The sequence below is a fragment of the Ursus maritimus genome, unplaced genomic scaffold (genome assembly GCF_017311325.1).
Source record: "Ursus maritimus isolate PB19 unplaced genomic scaffold, ASM1731132v1 scaffold_12, whole genome shotgun sequence".
Classification (NCBI taxonomy): Eukaryota; Metazoa; Chordata; class Mammalia; order Carnivora; family Ursidae; genus Ursus; species Ursus maritimus.
The window spans coordinates 26,942,324-26,966,627 of NW_024423564.1; the positions used below are offsets into that span (position 1 = coordinate 26,942,324).

Here is a 24,304-nt window from a genome sequence, read left to right on the forward strand (position 1 = left end):
TGTCTCATTTAGCCGTGTGCCGGCCCGGTGAGAGAAGTACCATCGGAAGTCAAGGACTTGGGGAAAGGGAGCAAAGCAGTAGAAAGGGGGGTGTCATAGGTCAACTGGTACTCAGCTTTTATTCGAAACCTTCTATTTCACAGACCCAGTCAATGGTTAAGTGCAAGCAGGGACCTTCAGCTTTCCTAAGTGTGGCAATCTGATTTCTCGCTGGGAGGAATCAGAAACCAGGGCTGCCTCATGGGGATGATGAGGCGGCTTGTCCTCTGCAGGCTGCTTCCGGAAGCCATCCGCTAAATTAGATCTAGAGGGGAAGGTACCCGGCCCGGCTTTTTCAGCCGGGCAACATGCTAACAAATGGCTTGTTGAAAATCTCACTGTGTTTCAGCTTATCGTTTGCCAGGGAAAGATGAGACCCCTTGGTGCTGAACACTGAGTGAGTCCCCGGGCGCTTTGTCGAGAGGGTAAGAACATGATGGGCAAAGCCACCGGGGCAGGCAGCGGTGGAAGGAGATCTTACGGTATAAGGAGCTTGTGGAGCAGTTTCCCGCCCGTGTAGGTGAGCACTGTGAAGGAGAGTGGCCGCGTCGGTTGTTGTGGGGCGTGCGACATGCTGTCCAACTTTGAATTCCTCCTACAGTTTTTAGACTCATCAGTCTCCTGTGAAAAATAATTTTCAGTCCCTTGCTGTTCCATCAAAATAAAACCAAGTGTCAAAGGCAGTAACGTCATGATCCTGCGGGATGGGAAGGCGTGGAGATCTTGCCTAGAGAGTGATGGGGGATGAAAGGCAACTGGGGTTAGAGATCTAAGGGAGCTATGGGCACCCATCAGAATGGGGAGCCTAATGCAATGAGCTAAGCTGGGGGGGATCCAGTTACTACTAGGGGGTGCACCGTGTTAAGACTCCAACCCACACAATTTAAATAAAACTAGACTTTTTCATTCACACACATGGGAAGCAGAATTATAATGGAAATTTCTCAGAGCCTTGATTAAACAAGGAATTCCACAGATGTTCTCTTCATATTTCCTATTCATGGCTTATGAGCCTCTTTTGATAAGTGTTTGGTAAGGATTGATCATGAATAAAAAGGAAATCTCTTGGATTTGGGCTCTGCAGTGGGTTCGATGGCAGTCTCCTGTCTGCACCAGGGTCTGGGGGCCCCCGTATCATCGTCTGTCTGTGAAAAGAAAACTCACATGTGATAGGAAAATGAATCATCTTAATTTAACAGCAAATTGCAAATTAGTTTTTAATGGCACCAGAGTAAGAATCTGGTGTTAAGTGTGATAGATGATACGGGTTTAATTCTAAAATGGTAAAATGGCATCAAAAGCCATCTGCAGAATCTTTTCCGAAGATGAGATTCTTTCTAGGATTTGGAAAGGAGAAATTTAGGTCCTCAAGGTACTTAAACATTAACATCAAATTAATTGAAGTGTTTCAGAATGCTTAAACTTTCTGAGATTTTATGAGATGTCTTTGCTACCGATGGCTTGCTCACAAGGGGCCAGACGCCCTCACTGACCTCAGATAGGATAGAGAACTCGGAGAACTTCCGCAAAACCGCTGCTGTACCTTCTCTTCAGATGTCTTGTCCCCTCAAACCACGGAGTCATTCTTACCCACGCCTGCGTCTCCCATCAGCTCTAGTCGAGGAGGCCGAGTGGCGTGGCAGGCGCTTGGTCTCTGGGTCTAATCAGAGGCACGGTGTTCCAGTGGCTCTCGCACTCTTGATTTAGAACTGACCTCCTAATTGTTTCTGCGGCACTGTGGCCCAGGGCGGGAGGAGTACGTATGGGTTAGGAAGCTGCCCACGAACACTGTTTCACTGAGCTTTAATGTAAGGATTGAAAGGAGCTGGCTCAGGGGAAGGGGCCCAGGTGAGACCAGAGGTCCCTATTTGTCAACAGCCCAACACTTAAAAGGTGGGGACATGCTCGGGGTCTCTCCCTTCTAGCTCAGAGAGCACTCGTGTGTGAATTCAAATAAGCGCCTTTCCTCAACTACTTTCTTGCCATCTGCCAGGCAGCTGTTGTAATCAATGTGGACATTTTCTACTGCTGTGTGTGAGGGGTACGTCCTTAGATGCAGTGCCACTGTGCTGTACGTGTCCCGGAGCCAATGGCCAGGCCACCGTGTGCCCACACACTGGGCCGGAACAGGCTGCAATGCCCAACTGCCCATCTTTTGTCTACCAAACGGGATATTTTAAAATTTGAATTTGACATTTTTATTTCCTCTCTGGGCTTTTATTTACAAAGTTAATTGTTTACTTAACTAAAGCCTTTGGCTTTAATCGCAGTTATTAGCACGGAAATGCTGTTTGTCTAGCCTAGCACCCAGTGGGAAAGCTGCATCAGTACTTTCAAGCCTTTCTTCTTTTATCTTGGGAGTATAATAAAATATTTTTAGGCAAGCCATAAAGCCAGTGAGTGTCAATAAAAGGTGACACAGAACCCAATATACAAATTGTTTCATATCGAGGTTCAAAGATTGCCACAAATGCTACCTTCTTTCCTTCCTTCCATTCTGCCTCTGATGAAAACATCTGAGGGGTCCTTCCCAGAATTGCTGGGCTTAAAGCTTGGGGAGAACTGGATTTTTATTTTTTGGCCTGTGGGCAAGGTTAAGAGTGGCAGGAGTAACTGGGATTTATTCATCCTGTGGGTTCATGATCAATTTATGCAGGTTTTCAATGGTAAAAAAATACCACTTGGATCTTCTAAAAGCCCTTGATATACTTTGGAATTTGATCATACACTAGTCCACTGCTTTGAAATTCAACACAGGGCAGGGACTCAAAGGGGCTGAGTTTCTGACATCTCCAAAGAATCTCATTTTTAGGCAGAGTGGCTTGCAGGACGGTCCTGCGTGTAGCAGCCTCGGGAAGGCTTCAGAAAGCTTAATGTCACGGTTATCCAGCGTGTGCTCTTTGGAGACAGGGAGCTCAGTCCCTTTGTATGTTCATGCTTATTTAGGGATTGCGATGACGCAGGCTCCAAGGCTTCACAGGTTCGGTGGATTCGAGATGAGGCTCTCTGTCCTTTGGACTCCTGCATTGTCCCAGCTTGGGCCACCTGGTGGCCGCTCGAGGCACCTCCCTGAGGGGTCTCCCAGCAGCTCAAAGGAGGATGCGGGCTTCACTCAGAAAATAGACCAATGTTGCGTGATGATCCACACCACCAGGACACTTACAGTGTTGTTTGTGATCATAATTTCTGGGTTCGATTTCTAGAAGAATGTGACCTGCATGGTTGGTGCTACTTGATAAGAGGCCTGGACTATTGTCAACCTCTCTGTCAACTGAATAAATCGCCCAGGGCAGAAGAAGGGAAGCTTTTGTTTGAGAGCCCATAGCTTCTGGGTGCTCTGGCCCGCCACTCCTGACTGGGATAGAATAGCCCAGAAGCTTGCCTCCCTCTTCATTCTCTCCTTGCTCCCTTCCCCTCCCCTCCCTTCCCTTTCCCCTCTTGTCATGCACAGATTCCCTTCCTCCTTTTCTTTTCTTTTCTTTTCTTTTTTTTTTAGACTTTATGCATTTGAGAGAGAGCGCACAAGCAGGGGGAGAGGTAGAGGGAGAGGGAGAAGCAGACTCCCCGCTGAGTGGGGAGCCTGATGCGGGGCTCGATCCCAGCACCTGAGATCATGACCTGAGCCGAAGGCAGACGCTTAACTGTCTCAGCTACCCAGGCGCCCCTCATTTTTTTATTTCAAGCAAGTTAATTGCCAGCCCTGATCAGAGAATGAATGACTAGAAAATCATCTCAATTTTAAAAATTCAACAAAAAACATCTATGACTGAACATCCAAGGCCCTGGAAGACACATAATCTCTGTACCAGGGCCTCTCAGCCTTGTGCAAAACCCCACTGTTTTGCACACTCACGCTGCCGCTCTGTCACCTGTGTGCTGTGGACACGTGAGCCCGCTGGAGCTAAGCAGGAGCACTTGTTAGTACCGGGATGTGTGCGTGCATGCGAAGTGCTTCCCACCGGGGACCGTGCCCTCTCACAGGTGGTCAGTGTCACCCTGCGCAGATAGAAACATTCAGTGCTGGGGTGCCTGGGTGGCAGTCGTTAAACGTCTGCCTTCGGCTCAGGGCGTGATCCCGGCTTTCTGGGATCGAGCCCCGCATCACGCTCCTCCGCTGGGAGCCTGCTTTTTCCTCTCCCACTCCCCCTGCTTGTGTTCCCTCTCTCGCTGGCTGTCTCTCTGTCAAATAAATGAATGAAATCTTAAAAAAAAAAAAAGATTCAGCGCTGCTTAGAACCCCAAGAACTGTCGACTTCAATCTGAAATAAACAGAATAAACAAACCCATGCCTCAGGAGAAATCGGTTATTCCAGCTTCTAGCTTTTTTATTCCATCAGAACTCAATTCTCAAAGGCTATCTCTAAAACCTTCTGATGGATTTCATAAGTCTTTAAAAAAACATTCTTTGGTGAAATAACTTTCCATTCTTGTGGCTACCAGTCTTCTTGGAAAAGGCTTTCAAATTCTGCATCGTGTCAAGCTAGCGCCTGCGGTGTGCCAGGCCGGGTGCTGGTGCCCCGTGCTTTCTGAGCCCTAGAGCAGGTAGCCCTAGGAAGTGAGAACTCTTACCCTCTTGGCACGTAGAGAAACAAGTTAAGCAAAGTCTATAAAGGTGGCCAGGGTCACCTGTTCTTGACCAACATCCAAATTCTCTTTTTCCCCACCCGGTGACAAGCTTAGCTCCGGTCAGCCAGTGTTTACTGGGCACCTGCTGTGTGCCAGGCACGAGGCTAGGCTCGGGGAACCAAAGGCAAATATGGCCTGGCCTCTGTCCTCGAAGAGCTTATGTCCAGCAGACTACACTGCCTCACGGGCTAGCTGTCATTAGTGGATTAGAGAAGAAAAGATGGCTTAGTTAGGCCTTCAGGGCCCCTGTCTGCCTCATCCAGCTCCCCCTCTGTCCTCTCCCCGTTTCCCAACCTGGGCTCCCACCAGGCAGTTGGAGCCTCTGGGGGGGGGGGTGTCACTGTTGACTCATGGACCCCCACTGCATAACGGCAGTACCCTGGTCCATCTCCCCCACAGGTCAAGCTTCTGCCAGTTACTTTGGGGGGATTCCCAAGGGTCCTCACATAGGCCTTCTTGCAGATTCAGACCTGGATCCTGGTATGTGATGTCAGTATATTGCAAAGGGGGGTGGTTCATTTCACTGGGGTTAAAAGAAATGCATTCAGAGTTCAGGGGTCTGGGAGGATAAGGCAGGATAGGGGTCCGTGTCCCCCATGAACCAGGTCTGAGCCCTGGGAGAGTAAAAATGTTTTTTTGTGGGGGTGCTAGGAGAGTCTCTGGGTTTCATATCAGTCCTCGCTGGGGCACCCCTTGACTAACATCTCCAAGCAGGGAATGCTGTGGAAAGGATGTGGCATCATAGGTGACAGAGTGTGGGCCCAGAGATGGAGGTAGCAAGGTTGTTACGAGGTTATTGCAGAAGTTCCGGGAGAACAGAACAGGGTAACCTCAGCGAGGATTAGAATGTCTGCTGGGAAGAGGTAGAATCAGGAATTTCTATATTGGTGGAAGCCAGTTCTGAGGGTTCTAGTTTGGGTGCTGAGGTCAGAGGAGGTGCCAGTGACCAGGAAAGGGGGAGAAGGGCAGACTTTGCAGAGATGAGTTCTGTTTATTTATATCGACACCCAAGTTCTGGAATGGATTCTGGTCAGTATCCCAGCACCCACCTTAAGGGCTGGAGATAGAGATTTGGCCATCATCACATTTCAGAAGTCCTGAACTGACTTTGCGCCCTGGGCCCAGCCCAGCCCTGCCCTTCTGGCCACCGCAGCCAGATCGATCTGTCTAAAAGCACCTTTTTTGTACCTGTTGCCTGTTGAAAATCTAGGCAGACATTTTCGGTGACTCACTGTCTGGAGCATGAAGGTCTAACCCCTCAGCCTCCGGGGTCCGACTCCCCTTCGTCCAGTTCCTGCCTTTCTGAATCAGGACTGCTTTGACACAGGTGACAGGAGTCCAGAGCAAACTGGCTTAGGTCACGAGGGGCGTTTGCTGGTTGATGAAGTCAGCTGGGGCCTAGGGATGTGTGTTCCCCTGGGGCACCTTCTGTGTCTTGCTCCTCTTCTCCCTGCACGCTGATTGCATTCTCCCCCAGCCTGCTGCACATGGTGGGGCCGTGAGACGTGCCGCAACTGCTGTGCGTCTGGTCCCGGGACCCACCCCACATCTGCATGGGGCTGCAGCGACTTTTCCCGTTGTGACGGGAGAACCGAAGGCTGAGGAGGTGGAGTGACTTGCCCAGGCTCCGGCAGAAGGGCAGGGATAAGATCCAGGCAGTGTGTCCCCGAGCTTAGGGCTGAGTTTGAACTGTTTCTCTGTGTGTGGTCTTCCAGAACGCTGTGCCTTCCTGAGGGCAGGGCCCAGGCTGTCGTCCCCTGCTGGCAAGTAAGTCAGCACATGGCTTCGTCATGATTGTCGATGGCTGTGAAATGGTGACTTTCCAGTCTTTCCCTTTCTACACTCAGCCCCTGGGCCTGGGGACAGGATCTTTCCTGGTGATTTGCACAATTTAAAATTCTATGGGAACTGGGAAGCTTTTCTTAGAGGCAGGAGCAGAGTAAAATAAATATTAATTATAATGCAGATGACATCTTTTTCTAACCAGCTCCACGGTGGTCTCCTACATACAGATGAGTATCCTGCCTTCTCTGGGGCTTTCCCACAGCTTACCGTGTGCACACCCTCCCTCGGCCCCACATTTAGGGGCACAGACCTCCGAGGAGGCCCAGTCCTAGTGTTGCGCCCGATTTGAAATGCAGCCTCTAATGTCTGGCAGCCCTTGTGAGAGGAGACCCTGAGCTCCATTCCTCCTGGGTTGGAATAGCTTTTTCTTTCTGGGAGAGAGCTGTTGAGATGTGGGTTTCCGTGTTAATCAAAGTTCCCAGCACGTTTGTGGGACTGGCTCTGCACGTCCAGAATGTGTTTTCCAACCATCCCCCCCGGGCTCTGGCTATTCCAGCCTGGCAAGAACAGACTTGCTGCGGCCGTGTGGGGCTGTGTGGGGCTCTTCAGTCCAGATTCAGAGTGATAGGCATGATTTTTGGAGCGGGCCGCAGCAAGCTCGGACTGGTTCCGGCGGTGGAGCCGGACCAGAGGGGCTGGGGCCGGTGAGGCAGCCGTGGCCACGCGGCTCGGCTCGTCTCCTTAACTGCTTCCCTCCCAGGCACCCACCCCCTCCGCATCCGTGCATCAGCCTGAAAGCACCTCCAGGGCGAAGAAGCGTTTCTTTTGTCTAACCAGATGGCGGTATGTCTATGATAACAGTTAACCGTGCTGTCTGTATCCCAGGGATGTTGTGAGTGCTTTACAAATAGGGACCCATTCCATCCTGATTAACATCTCTTCGTGTACTGTCATCTCCCTTTTGCAGACCAGGAGCCTGAGGCTCTGCAGAGAGGTGAAGTCATTTAACCAAAGCCACACAGCCGGTCAGTGGCACAGCGGCCCGTGGATGGAAGGAGAGGGCTGGCCGTGCTTTCGTACTGTGCTGTGACGTCAGGGTTATTAAAATGCTGGCAGCGGAAAAGAGGTAGCTAGACTCAGATTTCCCTGAAAAACAACAATTATGGTAATGAATGGATTTTCTAACTAAATTTTAGTTCGGTTGGACAAGTGTGGGTCTCATCAGCCCCCAGGACTAATGACTGGAACAAGATGAGATTTTGGAAGTGGAGCCATGTGAGCGGGAAACCATGAGATAGTAGTTACTAACCCTCCCTCCCTCTCTTTCTTTCCCGCTCAGGGTATTCTTATTACTTACTTTACGTCCATAGCACCTTTTCTTGCACCCCTCCCATCCCCCAAACAGAACTCTCAGATTTCTGTGGATCCAACTCAGGCAGGCCTCGGAGCAGGAGACGTGGGGCCCGTATCTCTCGTGGGGGCCGTGGGTGGATGTGGTCACTCAAATGAACCTGGCAGAGCTCATGGGCAGAATGTTCTTGATCTAAAGCCTAGCGGCTCCTCTTTCTCTGGAGGGTCCCCCCCAGCTCCTGCGTGGGGTGGGGCTCAGGATGGCCCGATCCGGAGCCTGCACTGGGGCAGAGAAACCCGACTCTGCCTCGAGCCTACCCGCTGCCACCTGCTCTCCTCAACAGAAGGAGCTCGGGAAACACAGGATCAGACTCGCCTTCTAGGCATGAAGTTCACAATCAGGGGCGAATAGCTAGAACACCGGAGCATGGAGGGAAAGGTGTGTTACTATAATGTGCTTGTTAGTAACGTTTATCGCATCTGTGTGAGATCGTGATTATTCATGGGCTTTCTTGCTGTCTGTCTCTCTGGTAGCTGAAGAACATAAAATCCAAAGGGCCAGTGAGGACTGCCTCTCCATTCAGTGTAAACTTTCTGAGAGAGCCCCGCTATGTTGTACTGGCTCTGGGGTGTCACGATGGCCTCTGTCACGGATGCCTGCTGTCCCATGCTCACAGAAGACCGAGAGTGACTCGGCTCCAGACAGTCTTTGAGGCACACTGAGCTCCTAAGATGTCTGCAGAAACAAACGTGAAGGAGTTGAGAAAGATGAGCTGGGAGAAGAGGCTTTAAGAACGGGGACAGATTGGTGTGAAGGGCTTGTGTGCTCTTTACTCTCCCGAGGTTGGAAGACCCTGGAGTGCGGGGATCTTACCTGTTCTTTGGGCTCGTCTCCCGTGTGAGTCTGGGCCGGGCACAAGATAACGGTGCACGTGACGGTGGGAATAGGGCCTTCTCTCTTCCGCCCGTTCCTCAGAGGCTAACCTCGGGAAGGCAGGAGGCTTCTTAGGGCATTAGTGGGATCAGTCAGAACTTCAAAGGACACTGGGGACTTCACCGATGAGATAGAGACATTGCTAAGGGCAGAGGCACGGCTGTGTTACCCTAAATTGCTAGAATTTCTCTTGTGGCCCCAAAGACCCGAAACCTAGCCTAGGCCATGACTGGAAAGGCTGCATTTCAGGGGGAAATTCATATTAGGCTGCAGTTAAGTGGAGGGGCACGCTGTTAGCAGATGTTCTGGTTGTGGGGGGCAAGCCGACTGGATCCTGCCAACGTCACAGTCCCATGTGACCCATCCTGTGAAGCGGAAATGGCGTTCTTGGTCCCCGAGGAGCACAGATACCCATCACAATGCTCTCAAAGATGCAAATGGATACATTTTGCCAAATTGTCCTATGCAGTTGCCCCTCACCCACAATGAGGTTGACAGTACATCAAAGTACTTATGTAGAGTGGCACGACTGTAGTTGGCAAGGGCAAGGTTCGTAAAATATAGGCACTTCGGAAAAAGAATAAAAGTTGCATTAACATATGTGGTTAAAAGAGTTTGTGAAAGTTCTAGAAGGCATTCACCCCTAAAGTAACTACTCATGTAGTCATGAGGGCGACCCTATGGGGGTGACTTTTGAGTTGCCTTGTTCAGCTGTTGGAGAGATGTTGCCCACACCATCTGCTGACGTAGAGGCTCCCAGAAGCCAACCTGGCTCTTTTTAATGTAGTAGGAGCAGCTCTCACTGGGTTTGAAATGCAGAGCCCTTGCTTGCCATCGCTTGCTCGCTCCAGATCTATCTGCCTCCCTCTCCTCCTCCCTCCTTATCCACCCCCCAACTTCAAATCTAGTCAATTGTGTAACCTCCTAACTTTGCACAAATTATGCAAGAGCTTAAGGGCACAGTTTTTGAAGTCTCAGTTTCCATCTCAGGGGAGGGTCAATCTTCCTTGACCCCCTTTCTGTCCTCCCTCGGTGCTTTCCTGCAGAGCCCTATCATGCCGCATCTCCACAGTCCACAGTGGGGGGAGAACGATAATTGTGGATTTTCCTCTAAGGAATTAGGGCAAAAGTAACAAGGTAGCCGATTTTATATTTCTGGTAACAAGTGTAAAGCAGTATTATCTCAAAATCTGGACTGAAGGATTGTTGTTTATAAAATGCTAAGAAATCTCGCTATTTGTGAAGGATGCTGAGGAGAGATGGGGTGACGGTGGCAAGTGGCCTGGGTATTGGGCATCAGGGAGGAAGGAGACTGACTGTAAAGAGAAATAAGGGAATAGCTTTTGGGGTCTGGGTGAATGCAGTTTGAGTGGAGGGTTACACAGGGGGAATGACTCCTGATGACTCTTCAGAGTGCAGACCAAGAAGAAGTGGGCCCAGGGCACAGCACTAGGGATTCAGGCTCCGTGTAAAGACTGTCAGGGTGGCTGAATAGAAGCTAGGGTCACAGTATCGGTTAGGATTTTAGTTCAGCGGTCGGTAACAGGGACAACCAAAATATGGGCTTAAATAGGACAGAAGATCCCACAGAATACCTCGAGGTGGGCAATGGAGGATGTGGCTCCCTCCTCGCGTCCAAGATGGCACCACAGCTCCAGCCATCACATCTCAGCTTAGACTCCCACTAAGCGGCAGTGCACCTTTCCTTGGCCAGAATGTCGTCATGTGGCCATATGACAACATTAAGAGAGGAAAATGGAGGAATGACATCCTTCAGTTGTGTGGCAACATGCTCAGCTAACATGGGGCTTCAGATAGTCTGAGACTGAAGAGCAGAGGCTCGGTAACGAGGAAAAGGCCTAGAGAGGCCTTGACTTGGGGTATTGGTTCATTCAGTGACGGCGGGGAGCCTAATAGGTTCAGGCATTGCTGGAGGGCAGTAGGGAAGGAGGCAGGTGGGTTTCTGCTCTCGTGAAACTTAAAATCCAGTGGGAGGCAAGACAGACAATAAGCTGTCAGTCATGTGGCCTGGTTGACAATCTGCATTCTGGACTCAAGTCTTTCCAGTGAGCTGTCTTCAGATGTCACTGTACATAATTAATGACGGCTGTGGAACAGCGCCTCTAATGCCTGTGGGCGGCAAGTGCTGGCATCTCCGGGACGCGGGCGTCTGCTCCGTGAGACGGGGAGTGGTGGCAAAGCGGGGGGGAAGAAGTAAGCCACTGGTAAACCAGAGCCGCGCTCTGAGAGCGGGCCTGAGTCCTGCAGCCAGCGCCCTCCTGGGCCAAGGTGCCCACAAAGACTTGAGGGCTGTAAAAATCCCAAGTCTGTTTCCTTTTCCTTGGGTGGAGAAGGATCTGGGCCTCTTTCCTTGCGGAGGTGCAGAGCAGTGTGCTGAGGAGAATTCGATGATTCCTAGAGGCTTTTGAGGCCAAGTTGGGGAACTTGGGAAAACCCAAGGACACAGCATTCTCCTGCTCCCATGACCTTCAGCCAGTGATCCCTGAGCCTGGTTTTGCTGGGAACCAGGCAGGAGTCCAAGTTCAGCTCACATGTAAGTGGGCGTGGATTCTAAATTAAACCTGGAGGCAGTGTTGCCCACCCAGACTCCTGCTGTGGCCACTGTGCGGCGACCTGTATCCATGATTCTCAAATTCTCAGAGGTGAAAGACCAATGCTTTAAGTTTCAAGTTCCAATCTGTCATAAAAATGAAATATTAGAAAAATGGAATTAAAAAGACGTACAAAATACAAAGACTTGCTGTTGTTAGGTGCAAGAGACAAAAATTCTCCTGTCCTATTGCTTTAAATCTTTCTAAAGGCGAACTCAGTTCCCGAGTTACAGTTTGTCAGTAGCAAAGAGTTCGGGGTCATTACCCTCAACTCGGGGACTGCACTTTGGGCGGAAGTGTCCTACCGGCTCCAGACCATGGGCCAGCTGAGGACGGCTGGCCTTCCCAGCTCCGAGTTAGGACAGTTTTAGGACAGTTTGCAAGGAGAAGGAGGCATCTCCCCTGGCTTCATTGCGCCTCCCTACCCGCACGTCTCTCTCTGGCTCCCCCTGCCCAGCTCCCCTTGTCTTCAGCTGCTATCTTTGCCCACTGATAACAGCAACAGCTCGGCGGCTCTCCTATCACAGTCCCCGTGTGCAGCTGAAAATGTTACTACATACTTGCCGCTGGAGAAATGAAAGGTCACAGCTAATTGTAATCATTATCCAGGCTCCCCTACCTGAACGACGCTTTTGGCATATCCTGGCTTGAGTAGCCAAGCAGCCAAGCACAGGGCTGGTGGGCCTTCCCAGCTGGCGGGCCAGGCCGTCCTGGGCAGGGTGGGAAGTCACTGCTGACCCTCTGTTGCAGTTCTCCAAGGAGCGGCACGTCATGGACAGGACCCCCGAGAGGCTGAAGAAGGAGCTGGAGGAGGAGCTGCTGCTGAGCGGCGAGGACCTGCGAAGCCACGCATGGTACCATGGACGCATCCCCCGCCAGGTACCCGCTCCTTCCTGCCAGCGCGCGCCCGGCCGTCCTCAGACACCACCACACTGACGACCCCGCGGGGTCACCCTGCAGTGCCACGTCGGAGCAAGCCCCAGTTTAGCTAAAAGCAAATATAATAAAGTGGACTGTAGTGACTTAGGCCCATCCCCAAGGAGACCTTGGGAAGAACTAAGGTCAGGAACCCAAAGCACATTTCCACGTGCCTGGGAAGTGGATGGAGGAAAGGCAGGTGTTCTGTGGTCTGCAAAGCCGGAGCGGGCAGGAGGCGGTGGCTGCAGGGGGGAAGTCTGAAGAGGTACGAGGCTGGCCTGTGGTTCAGATAATTGAACTCCTGGCCGGCTGCCTGCAGCCTCATACCCTTTGGAGCTTCTCTTTTAAGGCAGTAGTTTAATTTCAAGTGAAGAGAGGGTATCATCAGGGCAGGTGGCACAGAGCAGCAAGGCCACCGGTGCCCTTGTGGGGCCGGTGACTGTTCACGCTGCATCCCTCCCCTGCCCTGACCCCTGTCTGGAGCTGGGAGGCAGAGGGATTATACCAGTGGCCACAGCCCCCGCGGCCTAGAATGTACTCTGTGTGATTGTCGCTTGGGGTGATCGCCGTGAGTGTTGTTTTATTGAAGAGTTTAGAAACTGAAAAATATAAGTCCAGAATTAAGGTGTAGCATTTCTCTTGGGTTTTTATCGTAACCTGATCTGGCCATTCACCTGGGACAACATGACAGGAAAGGGGCGGGTGGGGGGAGGGGGAGAGCATCATATTGTGACAGTTTTTTTTCAATGTAACAGATTTCTCAGAACTATCAAAGAAGGAATCCTTATTCTTTTTTTTTCTTTTCTTTTCTTTCTTTTTTTTAGTTTAAAATTGATTGTAGAATATACAGAGAGTAAAATGAAGAAAATGAAACTCTCACCCATAATTCTCCCTCTTGGAGATAGCCACGGTGAATGTTTTGATATAAATCCTCCTCCCAGGCTTTGCAAGTGTGAGATCATACCGCATAGATTTTGCAGCCCATTGTCTTCATTTAATGATACATCCTGGGCATTTTCTTCTGCTAGAAGATAGTCTTCTGCACCATCCTACGTTGTGTGTGTGTCCATTGCATGCATGCCCCACTCTTTGGTGGGCACCTTCACTGACATCCTTTAAGATAACTACTATGTTTATAACTATAATTATTTCCTCAGGCGCAATCCCAAGAAATAGAATATCTGTGTGAAAACATTTTTAAGGCAAAGATGCAATTTTAAAGTAACCATGGAAGCACACTGTTCTGCGCAAACTGATCCACTGTTGGACTCTCCTGGGAGAAATGTCAAAGTTTATAAAACTGATGACTGTCCCCACCATCCTTCTCTTTATTGTGATCATAAACTTTGTTTCCCACTTGCAACGAGTGTAAATTCTCAGCCATACGTCATTTCCGATTGTCTGCCGGCGCACTGTAGCAGTAACAAGGGTAGTTATAGCTAACACGGTACTCCGTTAAATCTTGACAGCTACTGTGTAGGTGACAGTGTCCCCATTTTACAGGCGATGTAACTGAACCACAAAGAGATTACGTACTTGTGCAGAGTCACCCAGTAGAGCCAGAATGCAAACCCAGGCGGTCTGGCGACAGGCGCGACCATCTGCCACGCAGTGTAGATCCTCCTTTTGCTGTAAACATCAGCATCTTCACCGTCAGCAGTTTCGGAGCACCTTCCGGGTTGCAGGCGCTGTCCTAGTGCTTTGCACGGATTATGCATGCACATGGATAACCCTCAGCGAGAGGAGCCGCGGAGCCGACTGCTACAGGCCCTCCAGCGAGCGGCGTGCCCCGCACCGCGCTCAAGTCTTTGCTTCCACAGTGCCTGGCCTCCCCCTGCGGGTGCCCCCTCCTGCCAGCCAGCAAAACCCGCGCCTCCGCCTGTTGGGGGCAGGGAGGGGTCAGGCTCCCTGGCCATGCATTTTCTCCTTTCTTTTATTTTCTGTCACTTTACTTGCTTCAGGTCTGCATAAATGTCCTCTTCTCATGACACCCTCCTGACCACCCTGAGAGAACAGCCCCAGTCCTCAGTCCCCGTCCCGCCGCACTTCTTATCTCCCTTCCCGACTGACAGTTGACGTTTCCCTTAACTTTACAACGTCTGACACACCATCCCTGCTGCTTCCGTGCCTGCACGGAGCAAGCAGCCCCCCCTCGGTGCAGGCGCGCCGTGACCGTGGAGACGCTGCCCTCACTGCTCTCAGCCCGGCGCCTGGTAGGTGGGCGGCCGGTAGTTCTTAAGCGAATGAGTGGGTCTTCTAAGAATCTGGCCTTTGGAAAAATAAAGAGCCGACTGAAGAAGCAGCGCCAGAATAGCCTTGTCCTCTGTCGGCCCAGAGAAGCGGAGAGCGGGGCCGCTTTCAGGAGGAAGGTGCGCCTGCCTTTCTGACCCCTCACCGTTTTGTCCCAAAGGTGTCGGAAAACCTCGTGCAGCGAGATGGCGACTTCCTGGTTCGGGACTCTCTGTCCAGCCCCGGCAACTTCGTCCTGACGTGTCAGTGGAAGAACCTGGCTCAGCACTTCAAGATCCACCGCACGGTGCTGCGGCTCAGCGAGGCCTACAGCCGCGTGCAGTACCAGTTCGAGACGGAGAGCTTCGACTCCATCCCCGGCCTGGTGCGCTGCTACGTGGGCAACCGCCGGCCCATCTCCCAGCAGAGCGGGGCCATCATCTTCCAGCCCATCAACAGGACGGTGCCCCTGCGCTGCCTGGAGGAGCGCTACGGCGCGTCCCCGGGCCGGGCGCGGGACGCCAGCCTCGCCGACGGCCGGCCGGACGTGGCCAAGAGGCTGAGCCTCACCGTGGGCGGCGCGCAGGCCCGGGAGCAGAGCTCGCCCAGGGGAAGCCTCCTCAGGTGGGTCAGGGCCTCGTCGGGCGGTGCGGGGACGGGCGGGGGCACCCCGGACGTGCCCGGGCCTCGTGAGGCCGATGAGCTCGCCGTGACGAGGAGCAATCAGAGATGTGACTGAGTGCCGGTGTTACTGGGATGGCTGTCACGGGGCAGTGCTGTCACGAGGAACGGCTTCCCAGCCGCTGTCACGAGGAAATGAGCTCCCGACTGAGTCGGTGCCAATGTGAAATGAGGCAGTTGCAGAGGAAGGGGAAGGTTGGCCAGGAGAGACTTGTGGAGAAAGGAGGGTTCTGGCCGGTCTGAAGACTAGGGAAGATTCGGACAGACGCTGTAAAGGGGGGGGGTGCTCCAGGTGGGGGCTCAGTGTGAGCATGCGTGGGGCGATAGGACAGGACGAGAGTTGCTTGGAGCGGGTAGGTTGGTGGGGCTCGAGCAAAGGGCCCACGTAAGGGGCTGGTAGGGGCAGGCTCAGGGAGGTGACCCCAGCCAGATCATGGAGGCCTTAAAGCCAGGCTGAAGGGTTTGAGGGAGCCTCAGAGACTTGACATGATGAGTGTCCCGAAAATAGAACAGGGTGGGCATGTGTTGGAGGGGAGGGAGCTTGGAGCAGGAAGACCAGTCAGTGAGTCGTGGAGGGTCAGGCTGTGCAGGGGTAGTGGGGGGGAGGCGGGGAGCCTGGGACCTTGGCTTCCTGGGACTCTTGTGCGTATGGGGAAGGTTGGAGAAGGGCGAGTCGGAGACCACGGGACGGCCCAGAGGGGGATGGGCTTTGGAGGAAAAACCAGTTGCTGCATCTGAGATTCGACCCTAGGCTTATCTCTGAATGCCAGTGTCCAGCAACAGTTTGGGGGTTCAGGAGGGGAGTTTAGCCTGAAGGCTTAGATTAGGGCTTGGTCCACATGGAAAGGGTGGTTGACTAGGTGAGAGAAGATGGGGTTCCTAAGATGGGAGACAGTGAGAGACTGGGGGCTGTGCCCTGAACCTGGGGATGGGGGAGAGACGATTCCAGAGAACTGGATGCCCAGCTGAGGCCCTGCCCTCGATGACCAGTGGTGCGTGCTGCCTTCACACAGGACCTGTCTCTCATGGAGCTGGCTGCCTGTGCTGCTCTCTGACTCTTCCAGAGAAGGAGAGCAGGGAAAAGGCGGGCCTGGCAGAGTGGAGACTAGCTCCAGCCCCTTGGTGACACAGCCCCCCTTCTCTGGCTCCCTGGCATCTAAACTTACACACTTAAACCAACATGTTTTCTTCCACTCACTGGTTTTCTTTCTGGACAGGAGGAAATGTCATAAACTGTAATTGGTAGAGTGCAAAAATTCAGAAGCAAAACACAGGACTCTGAGTAATACAAACTAGGCCGTGTGCTGCTAAGAAGCCACGTTCGGTGTTAGTCAGCATCTGGCTATGGACCCTGCCGGCCTGGCCACAGATGCTGGTCTGCCACTGATCAAGCTACTTACCTTCCCTGGGCCTCACTTGCCCCGACTGGAATGATGGGGTTTGCGAGGGTTAAATGATGGAAGACTTGCAGAGTGCTTAGAACAGTGCCAAAGGGCTACGTAGGTGTGAATAATCATAATAAATATTATTTTCTGGAGGGCAGTAGAATGTAGGGCTCAGTTGCAGGGAGGGAGGCAAGAACTGATACGTAGATACTCTCCTTTTCTTAATAGTAAGAATGCACTTGAGATCCCTTAAAAATAGTAAAGGGGTATTTCTTCCTCTGTTTCTTTTGTGAGCGTGGGGATTGGCTGCTCAACGGAGGAAGAGGAAGGTAATGTCATGAACAGAGCCAGGGAGCGTTGGGCAATGCACAGAACCCCTGCCCAGTGCGGTGCCTGCCTCCTGGTCTGCTCTCAGAGGCCCGGAGTTAGAATAGAAATTTATTTTTTAAGATAAGAAATGAAAGAAAGACTGAGAAAGCCTCTTGGTCAATGAGGCAGGCCTAACAGAGCCCCTCTTCTGATTGCCCAGTGAAAGCAGTTTTTTAAGCACTTCTTGGCACCAGCAGCCGCGCAGCCCGGGGCCGGGCAGGCCGGGAATGTCCAACCGTGGGGGCGGGGTGGGCTCCACGGGGAAGCGCCTCCTGCTGCCCCGCCCGCCTTCCCGCGCCCTCCGGCGCCCGCACCTTCCCTGACGTCCGGCCCGCTGGTTGGCCGGCTGGCGGGGTGCGCCCTCGGCCGGCTTGTGTGCGCCCCAGGTGGGGGTTCTGGGCCAGTGGAGTCTGGCCGCTCTGAAGATCACTGCACAAATACCGCTTGACTGAAGCCATTGCCTTTTGGAATTTGCCCTCTGCCCTGCCTTATCTCTGAGGGGTTCCTGGAATTTCTCTGTTGCTGGGAGTTTGGGGTTTTTTGGGGGGCTTGTTTGCTTTTTCCTTTGGTGCTTGCAAAGGTAGGAAAGAACTTCGCGATTTCTGTAACCTAAGCTCGTGGGAGGGCCGATTAAAGTTCGTTACCACTTGACTGGTGCAGTGAAGTCTCTTCTAGCAAAGGAGAGATTCTGTTTGTGGGTGCTAGAGAAACTCCCAGTCTGAACACGCAAGGGAGCAGAGGGGTGCTAGCAAATTGTGTGGGAAGTGACATTTCTCTGCTTCCCTGCGTGGCTGCGCCCTGTGCCTCCCAGTGAGGCTGGGCCCTTCCCCAGCTCAGCAGGAGGCCGGCCGAGGGGCCCTGGTCCTTCCAGGAGGATGAGAGTGACTGGCTCCCCAGGTGACCCTGCGGGTTATTTGGGGGTCATGGAGACTGGCGCTGAAATGCAGACTGCCCCACAGCTTCCTCCTTAACCGACACCATGAGGCATGGTGGGAAATGCGTTTCAGTGCAACAAGTCATTCCTCCTGGGTCTGTAAGTAATTTTAGGCTCTGTTAAAAGTGCACATTCCAGTTGATCAGATTTTCCTGAGAGGAACATGAAATCTTTGCTCAACCGGATGAAAGGGCTTAGAGGAGGCAGCCTGGGACCGGACTGGATTGGGGAAGGAGCCCGGGGCACAGTCCCGTGTTAACCGCCCCCAGCAGTCATTTCCTCCTCCGGCAGACATTCCTTTACTGTTGGGATGTGCTGTACCACTCGCCTGCTAAGCAGTCTTTTCTCTTAAAAACTTTCCATGACGCTGCCTAAAGGTTTTACGATTTAATGACACGTTTCTGCTTCACTTATCTTTTGCTTCAGAAATAAAGAGAAGAGCGGTAGCCAGCCAGCCTGCCTGGATCACATGCAGGACAGAAGAGCCTTATCTCTCAAAGCGCACCAGTCGGAAAGTTACCTGCCGCTTGGTAGGTCTTTGGGACTTTTCTGGGAGGAGGATAACAGTGTTAGCCTGATTTCCTTCAGGCTGTTTCCCTGCACCATCTGGTGCCCTGATGTGAGGAGGACACAGGCTCTGTGCCTTTGGCAGGGGGGTGAGGGTTTGTAGAACTGGTCTGGGTGATGGTCGCTTTGTGTGCTAGCTAGCTTTTTTTTTTTTTTTTTTTAAAGATTTTATTTATTTATTCGACAGAGATAGAGACAGCCAGCAAGAGAGGGAACACAATCAGGGGGAGTGGGAGAGGAAGAAGCAGGCTCATAGTGGAGGAGCCTGACGTGGGGCTCGATCCCGTAACGCTGGGATCACGCCCTGAGCCGAAGGCAGACGCTTAACCGCTGTGCCACCCAGGCGCCCCGAGCTTTTAAGCCGTATAACAAACCTTCAGAGCGGAAATGATTATCCTCTTCTCGTTGCTGAGGAAACCGAGGCACAGAGGTGAAATAACTCATCCAGAGTTACCCGTCCGGCCCACGGTTAAGCCAGCATTTGAACCCAGGGCTTCTGACCCACGCTCACCCGCTAACAGAGGAGCCGCTCTCTGTGCCCTCCCTGAGCGGAGGGGGTTGGGTCAGTGCTGGGGTTCCTGGGGGAACGGCCGCCCAGACAGACCCCTCCTCCTCTCCGTTCTCCTTTCGCAGCCAGAGGAGCGAGGAGCTGTGGGATGTGGGCAGACCTTGTAAGGAACGGTGTTAGTGAGCCATGGATGGTTGTTCATGTTTTCTATAACTGACCTTCCTTGGGCCCACAGGGTGATTTTCCCAATGCCCCTTGGTGAACCACTTCTATGTGGGTTAGCTCAGCATCTTGTCCCCCCTTCCTGGGATGCCTCCAGCTCTCCCTCAAGGCTGGTTGGATCCACCCTGGCCATGAGAGTGACTCAGGCCCTTATGCTATGTGACTAAAGACTTCTCTTTCTTAGGGCAAGACGAGATTACTCATTGCCCTCCAGGCGCTGCGTCTTGTCCTGACTGTACTAACCTTCTCTGACCATGAAATGCACTGCAGCCCAGCTCCTGGTAGTTTCTGGGATTTAGAATCCCCCAGAAGTGGGGTGCGGCCAGCCAGCCCTCGAAATGCTCTGGACTGCACTAGAAGGGGGGCGGGGCGGTCCTACCGAGTTGTCTTTGGGCAGTAAACATTGAAACCCAGGGGCATGAATGGAGGGCCGGGGAGTCGTCACTCCAGTTTTGCTTTGTGTTCCCCACACAGCTGACCTTTTCCTGACCCTTCTCTTATCCTCCACAGGCTGTAAGCCGCCCCTTCAGTCCCCGGGGGTGGACACAAGCCCCCGCCCAAACTCACCCGTTTTCAGGACGGGCAGCGAGCCCACCCTGAGCCCGGCCTTGGTTCGGAGGGTCTCCTCGGACGCTAGGGCAGGGGAGGCCCTGAGGGGCTCAGACAGCCAGTTGTGCCCCAAGCCACCCCCCAAGCCCTGCAAGGCACCCTTCATCAAGGCTCCCCCGTCTCCGTCCCCCTGGCTCAACTCAGAGGCCAACTACTGTGAACTGAACCCTGACTTCGCGGCTGGCTGTGACCGGGGAGCGGGGCCACCCCTCTGTGCCCAGGACAGCTACGTGGAGCTGCTAACAGCGAAGCAGAATGGGGTGCCGGGTCCCCGGAACTCTGGAACCAACTACTTGATCCTCGATGATGATGGGGCAGGGCCCTGGGAGGCGCCGGCCGTGCAGATGGACCAGGGGCCGGAGGAGGATGAGGCCGAGTTCGTGTTGCCCCGTCTGGAGACCGCCTCCTCATTCCGACCCAACGACTTTGAGTCGAAGCTGCTTCCTCCTGAGAACAAGCCCCTGGAAACAGCAATGCTGAAGCGGGCGAAAGAGCTGTTCACTAAGCACGACCCCAAGGTCATCGCCCAGCACATGCTGAGCACGGACTGCGTGGTAAGTGCCCAGGCAGGTGGGTTCTGCTCTGGCTTCAGGAAGTCTGGAAGGAGACGGCAGGCTGGCCTCGCTCCACCTCACCCTTGAAGTGCGTGGCTCATGGAAGAAGTCAGGAGATAACCTGGGTGGGGATTTATTTAAAGGGTGGGAAGCACAGGCCTGGGACAACCTTTGCCCGGGCCGGAAGCTTGTAAAACTCCCCACGGGCAGGGGGATGGCGGGCTCCTGCCCAGGCCAGGCCTCCCCCGCCAGCTGCAGGGTCCTCCCTGGCCTCAGCTCCGTCAGAACCGGGAAAGTCAAGGCCAAGGAGACAGGACTGAAGATGGAAATATACTTTCTGGAGTAGCAGAGCCTGGGTTATTGTTACTTTATTACCTGCGATGCATTATATATACATACCCACACATCATATATTTATTGTCACGAAAGTGGGCTTAAGAATAAACATTCTTAAATTTACCCTTGATTTTTTTCACAAGTAATACTTGGTCAGTCTAGAAAAGTTATAAAATATAGTTTAAAAGAAAAAAAATTATACAAAGTCTAGTTTCCTGATGATCACCACAGTTAACATTTGCTCTGCAAACAGATACATGTAAATAATTTCATGCATATGTGTGTGTTTACCACAGGCCTAAACAGATGATTCTGTTTTATTTTTTTTCTAAACATGCCATTTTAAACCCCGAGTCTTTGACCAAACAACATAGCATGACTATCTTTTCATGACTAAATAAATATGTTTATATCATCATCAATTTTGATAGGAAGCATTTCTTTTAGATATGGGCAGCTTTTGTTCCTAAGTGACCCCATGGCAAGGTTATCCCTTGAGAGATCTTTCTAGAAAGCAAGTGTCTCAGGCTGGGAGGGGCTCAGCCTACCCCTCAGTTATAGAGACAAATCCATGCATTGGAGTGACAGGGAAGGCCTTAGTGAGATTTAAAGCCCTTATTCATTTGTAGCTCAGTGAAGTCAATTACCTTCAAAGTTCAGGGCCTGTTTAGGAACTGAGTTTTCCTAAATAAATATCCTGGGTCATGACTCATGGCAGGAAATGCATTCCCTGAGCACCCCCCTGGGGAGTCCCTAGTTGATGGAGGTCACAGGGAGACAGAAGGCCTCCCAAAACAGCCTTGAGGAATTTGAAGCAGGTGCTAGCTGTTCTGAGCTCCGCAAACCCAGCACCTGGCAGAGGCCTGGGAGGTAGTCCCTGTGTGTGTGCATGCATGTTGTGGGGGTGGGGGCGCCCTGGAAAAGAACCAGGAAAGGCGCAGTGCTGAAGAACAAGGATTTGTTCACGTGGTGGGCTGGGTGTCCTTGGGCAGTGCTCCCAGGTCATATTAAATGCTTACCTCACTTAAAAGCGGGCTAAACCCGTTCAGGCAGGAAGAGGATTTCAGATTCCTGTTCTAGTTATGGGCCGGGGCCTTGGTACGCCAACAGGCCAGGAGTCTGGTGTGAACCTGCCTGAGTTCTCCGTACAGGAAGCTCTTTGTAGAAACATGGATCGGGGTTGACAGAACAGCCTAGTTCCCAGGAGGAAAGGAATCCTTCTTCCCTGTGACTTCAGTGCTTGGAGGATCTAGGAGGGTCTAGGAGGAGGTGAAATGCCTGACTCTCCTTTGGCAGGAGGGTCTAGAATGTTCCCACCACCTTGGCAGTCATGAATTTGGAGCTCAAATCTGCTCTTGACTCAAGGAACATGAAGCCTGCCCTTTTTCTTGTTTGGTTTCTTTCGTTGTATTTTGTCCTCCTGGTTGGCCCCCTCTCCCGTTTGCCTTTAAGCACCCCTGGAAGAAGGGCTGGATGGAGCCCCCTGGCAGTGAGGTGGAGACCTGGAGCAGATGTCCGCCTGACTCTGCTCACCTTCAGTCCCTAAGGGCAGGGCTGATTATTATAGTCTTCCTTCCTTCCTCCCTTCCCCCCTCCTTCCCTCCCTCCTGAGTCCACTGCCATTTCCTTATTCTGTTCCTGGAACCACTGACTTTAGGGCTTTGCCAACAAAGCAGGCATAATCAGTGTCTCTGAGGGAAAGAGATGGGCTGTTGTTACCCACTCCAAATGTAGTGACCACCAGGCAGGGCCAAGTGCTGGTTCCCACCCCGTGCAGAGCCCGGGCTGATGCCCAGAAAGGCCATCATGACAATGGGTGGTCCTGAGTGCCTCAAGGCTGCCTGTCCTGCAGTGTCCGGCCCCTCCTGGGGCAGGGTTGGGGTGGGCATCCACTGAGCCCCTCTCACCCTGCAAATGGGCACCACTCTCGCCTCACCCAGAGTGCAGCCTATCCCCAACCCATGTGTTGCAGTATCTAGAAGTAGGGCTGGTAGGTGAAAGTTGGCCTCTGGGGATGAAATCCCTGAATCTAATTCAGGCTCTCAACTTTCCGGTTTTTTCTGTCCCCACTTATAAAAGGAGGAGAACCATACCAGCTACCCAGGTGGTTGTGAGGACTAAGACTCAATGAAATAACTTAGGTAGAGCCCTCCACACACCATGCCTGGGCCAGAGTGAGGCTAGGTGTTTGCTTGTTCGCCTGAGCAGCAGCTGTGGGCCCGGCGGGGCCACCGTGGGGGATGTGCTGGAGGGGGACAGTGATATAGGACTTTAGACCACACTCGAGGTGGGAAATGCTCTGCAGGGGAAGGCACAGGAGCTGTGGGGCCGCGGAGGCGGGGTCTTGAATGTGGGGAAGGGTGGGGGTTCAGAGAGGGGATGTCTGAGATGAGTTTTAAAGGCTGACTAGGAATTGACCAGATGAAGAATGGGAAATCCATCTTCTGGGCGGCAAGCAGCGGACATGCGCAGAGACTCCGCTGTCAAGGGTTGGGTTTACAGAGGACTCACTGCGTGCGCAGCGAAGGTGAGGGTAGGGGTGGGGGAGGGGAGGGACTCGCAGCTCTTTCCCTGGATGTTAAGTCTCTACTCCTGGGCTCATGCTGGTTGTTGCTTCAAAGCACTTCGCAGTTCAGTGAGGGGGACAGGCCCTTACATGCACGGGCAGAGCAGAGGCCTCTGCCGAGGGCAGCAGAGATGGTGGGCAGAGCCAGGCAGTCTCTTTGCAGTTCAGAAGATCCCTTAGCAGCTGGGAGGAGAGCCAGGCCCCTGCCAACAGCCCCGGGGGCCACTGCAGCAGCTCCCTCAGGCAGTTTGGAGATCCTGCAGAGCCAGGATAATTGAGACCAGAAGAGCAGAGGGGGGCTGGACTGCCTCATCGGGGAGTGCTGATGTTGTGGGCCGGGTCTGTCTCATAGTAAATGCTCCAGAAGTGTCCGCCCTCCTCTATCTCTGAGCTGCATGGCTCTGAGCGTTTTCCCAGAGACTGGAATCCAAGTTCTGCAGCGTGAGCTCAGGATCCCCTTTCCTGCTCAGCCTTGGGGCAAGCAGGTGTCGGCATATCCCAGCAAACCCCCAGGAAAGTGACGGGGGTGGGGTGCATGTTTTCACTGAAGGAAAACCGACTTGGAGGCTTCTCTCCCAGAGCAGGGATCACTCTGGTTACTAGTGCTTCTGGCACAAAACTGAATCAGTGATGAGTCTGAATCTCATGACACAGACTGTGAATTGGAGGGTGCCCACCACCCTGGAGGCGGGCTTTGGAGCCTCTGATGGGGCAGCTGTCTAAACAAGCAAGCAAAGTGTGTGACCACAGGTGGCTGGGGTATACATCTGGGTTGCCTGACCGTGGTCAAGGTGTAAATCCCTTTCTAGAGATCTGGTCACAATTCTTTTTCTCTTCTACGTGCCAGTGGTTGATAACTCGGATTTTCAAATAGCATTAAAGTTATTTGATCCTTTGCAAAGTCCTTGAGAAAGGTGAACTTAGCAGCTGCGTTAGAGAAGGGGACACTGCACCCTGTTTCCCAGTCTGCCCCTGGATAGCTAATTCCCACAGGTCCATTTCTTCAGGGCTGACAGTGGTTCCCTTTGCTCAACCACAGAAGTTAAGGGTCAGGGTTAATAATACCAGCCAAACTTCAGA

The 24,304-nt window shown here is 52.7% G+C and overlaps 1 protein-coding gene across 2 annotated transcripts in view; it reads left to right on the plus strand.

The window, feature by feature from the left end:
* BCAR3 (BCAR3 adaptor protein, NSP family member) overlaps positions 1–24,304 on the plus strand; it is a 108,857-nt gene that overhangs the window by 65,958 nt on the left and 18,595 nt on the right. For both annotated transcript variants that reach the window (XM_040627021.1, XM_040627022.1), the window contains 4 exons: positions 12,097–12,225; positions 14,675–15,117; positions 18,289–18,392; positions 19,670–20,322. In XM_040627021.1, coding sequence (XP_040482955.1) covers positions 12,097–12,225; positions 14,675–15,117; positions 18,289–18,392; positions 19,670–20,322 — 1,329 coding nt within the window. The remainder of the gene's footprint in view (positions 1–12,096; positions 12,226–14,674; positions 15,118–18,288; positions 18,393–19,669; positions 20,323–24,304) is intronic.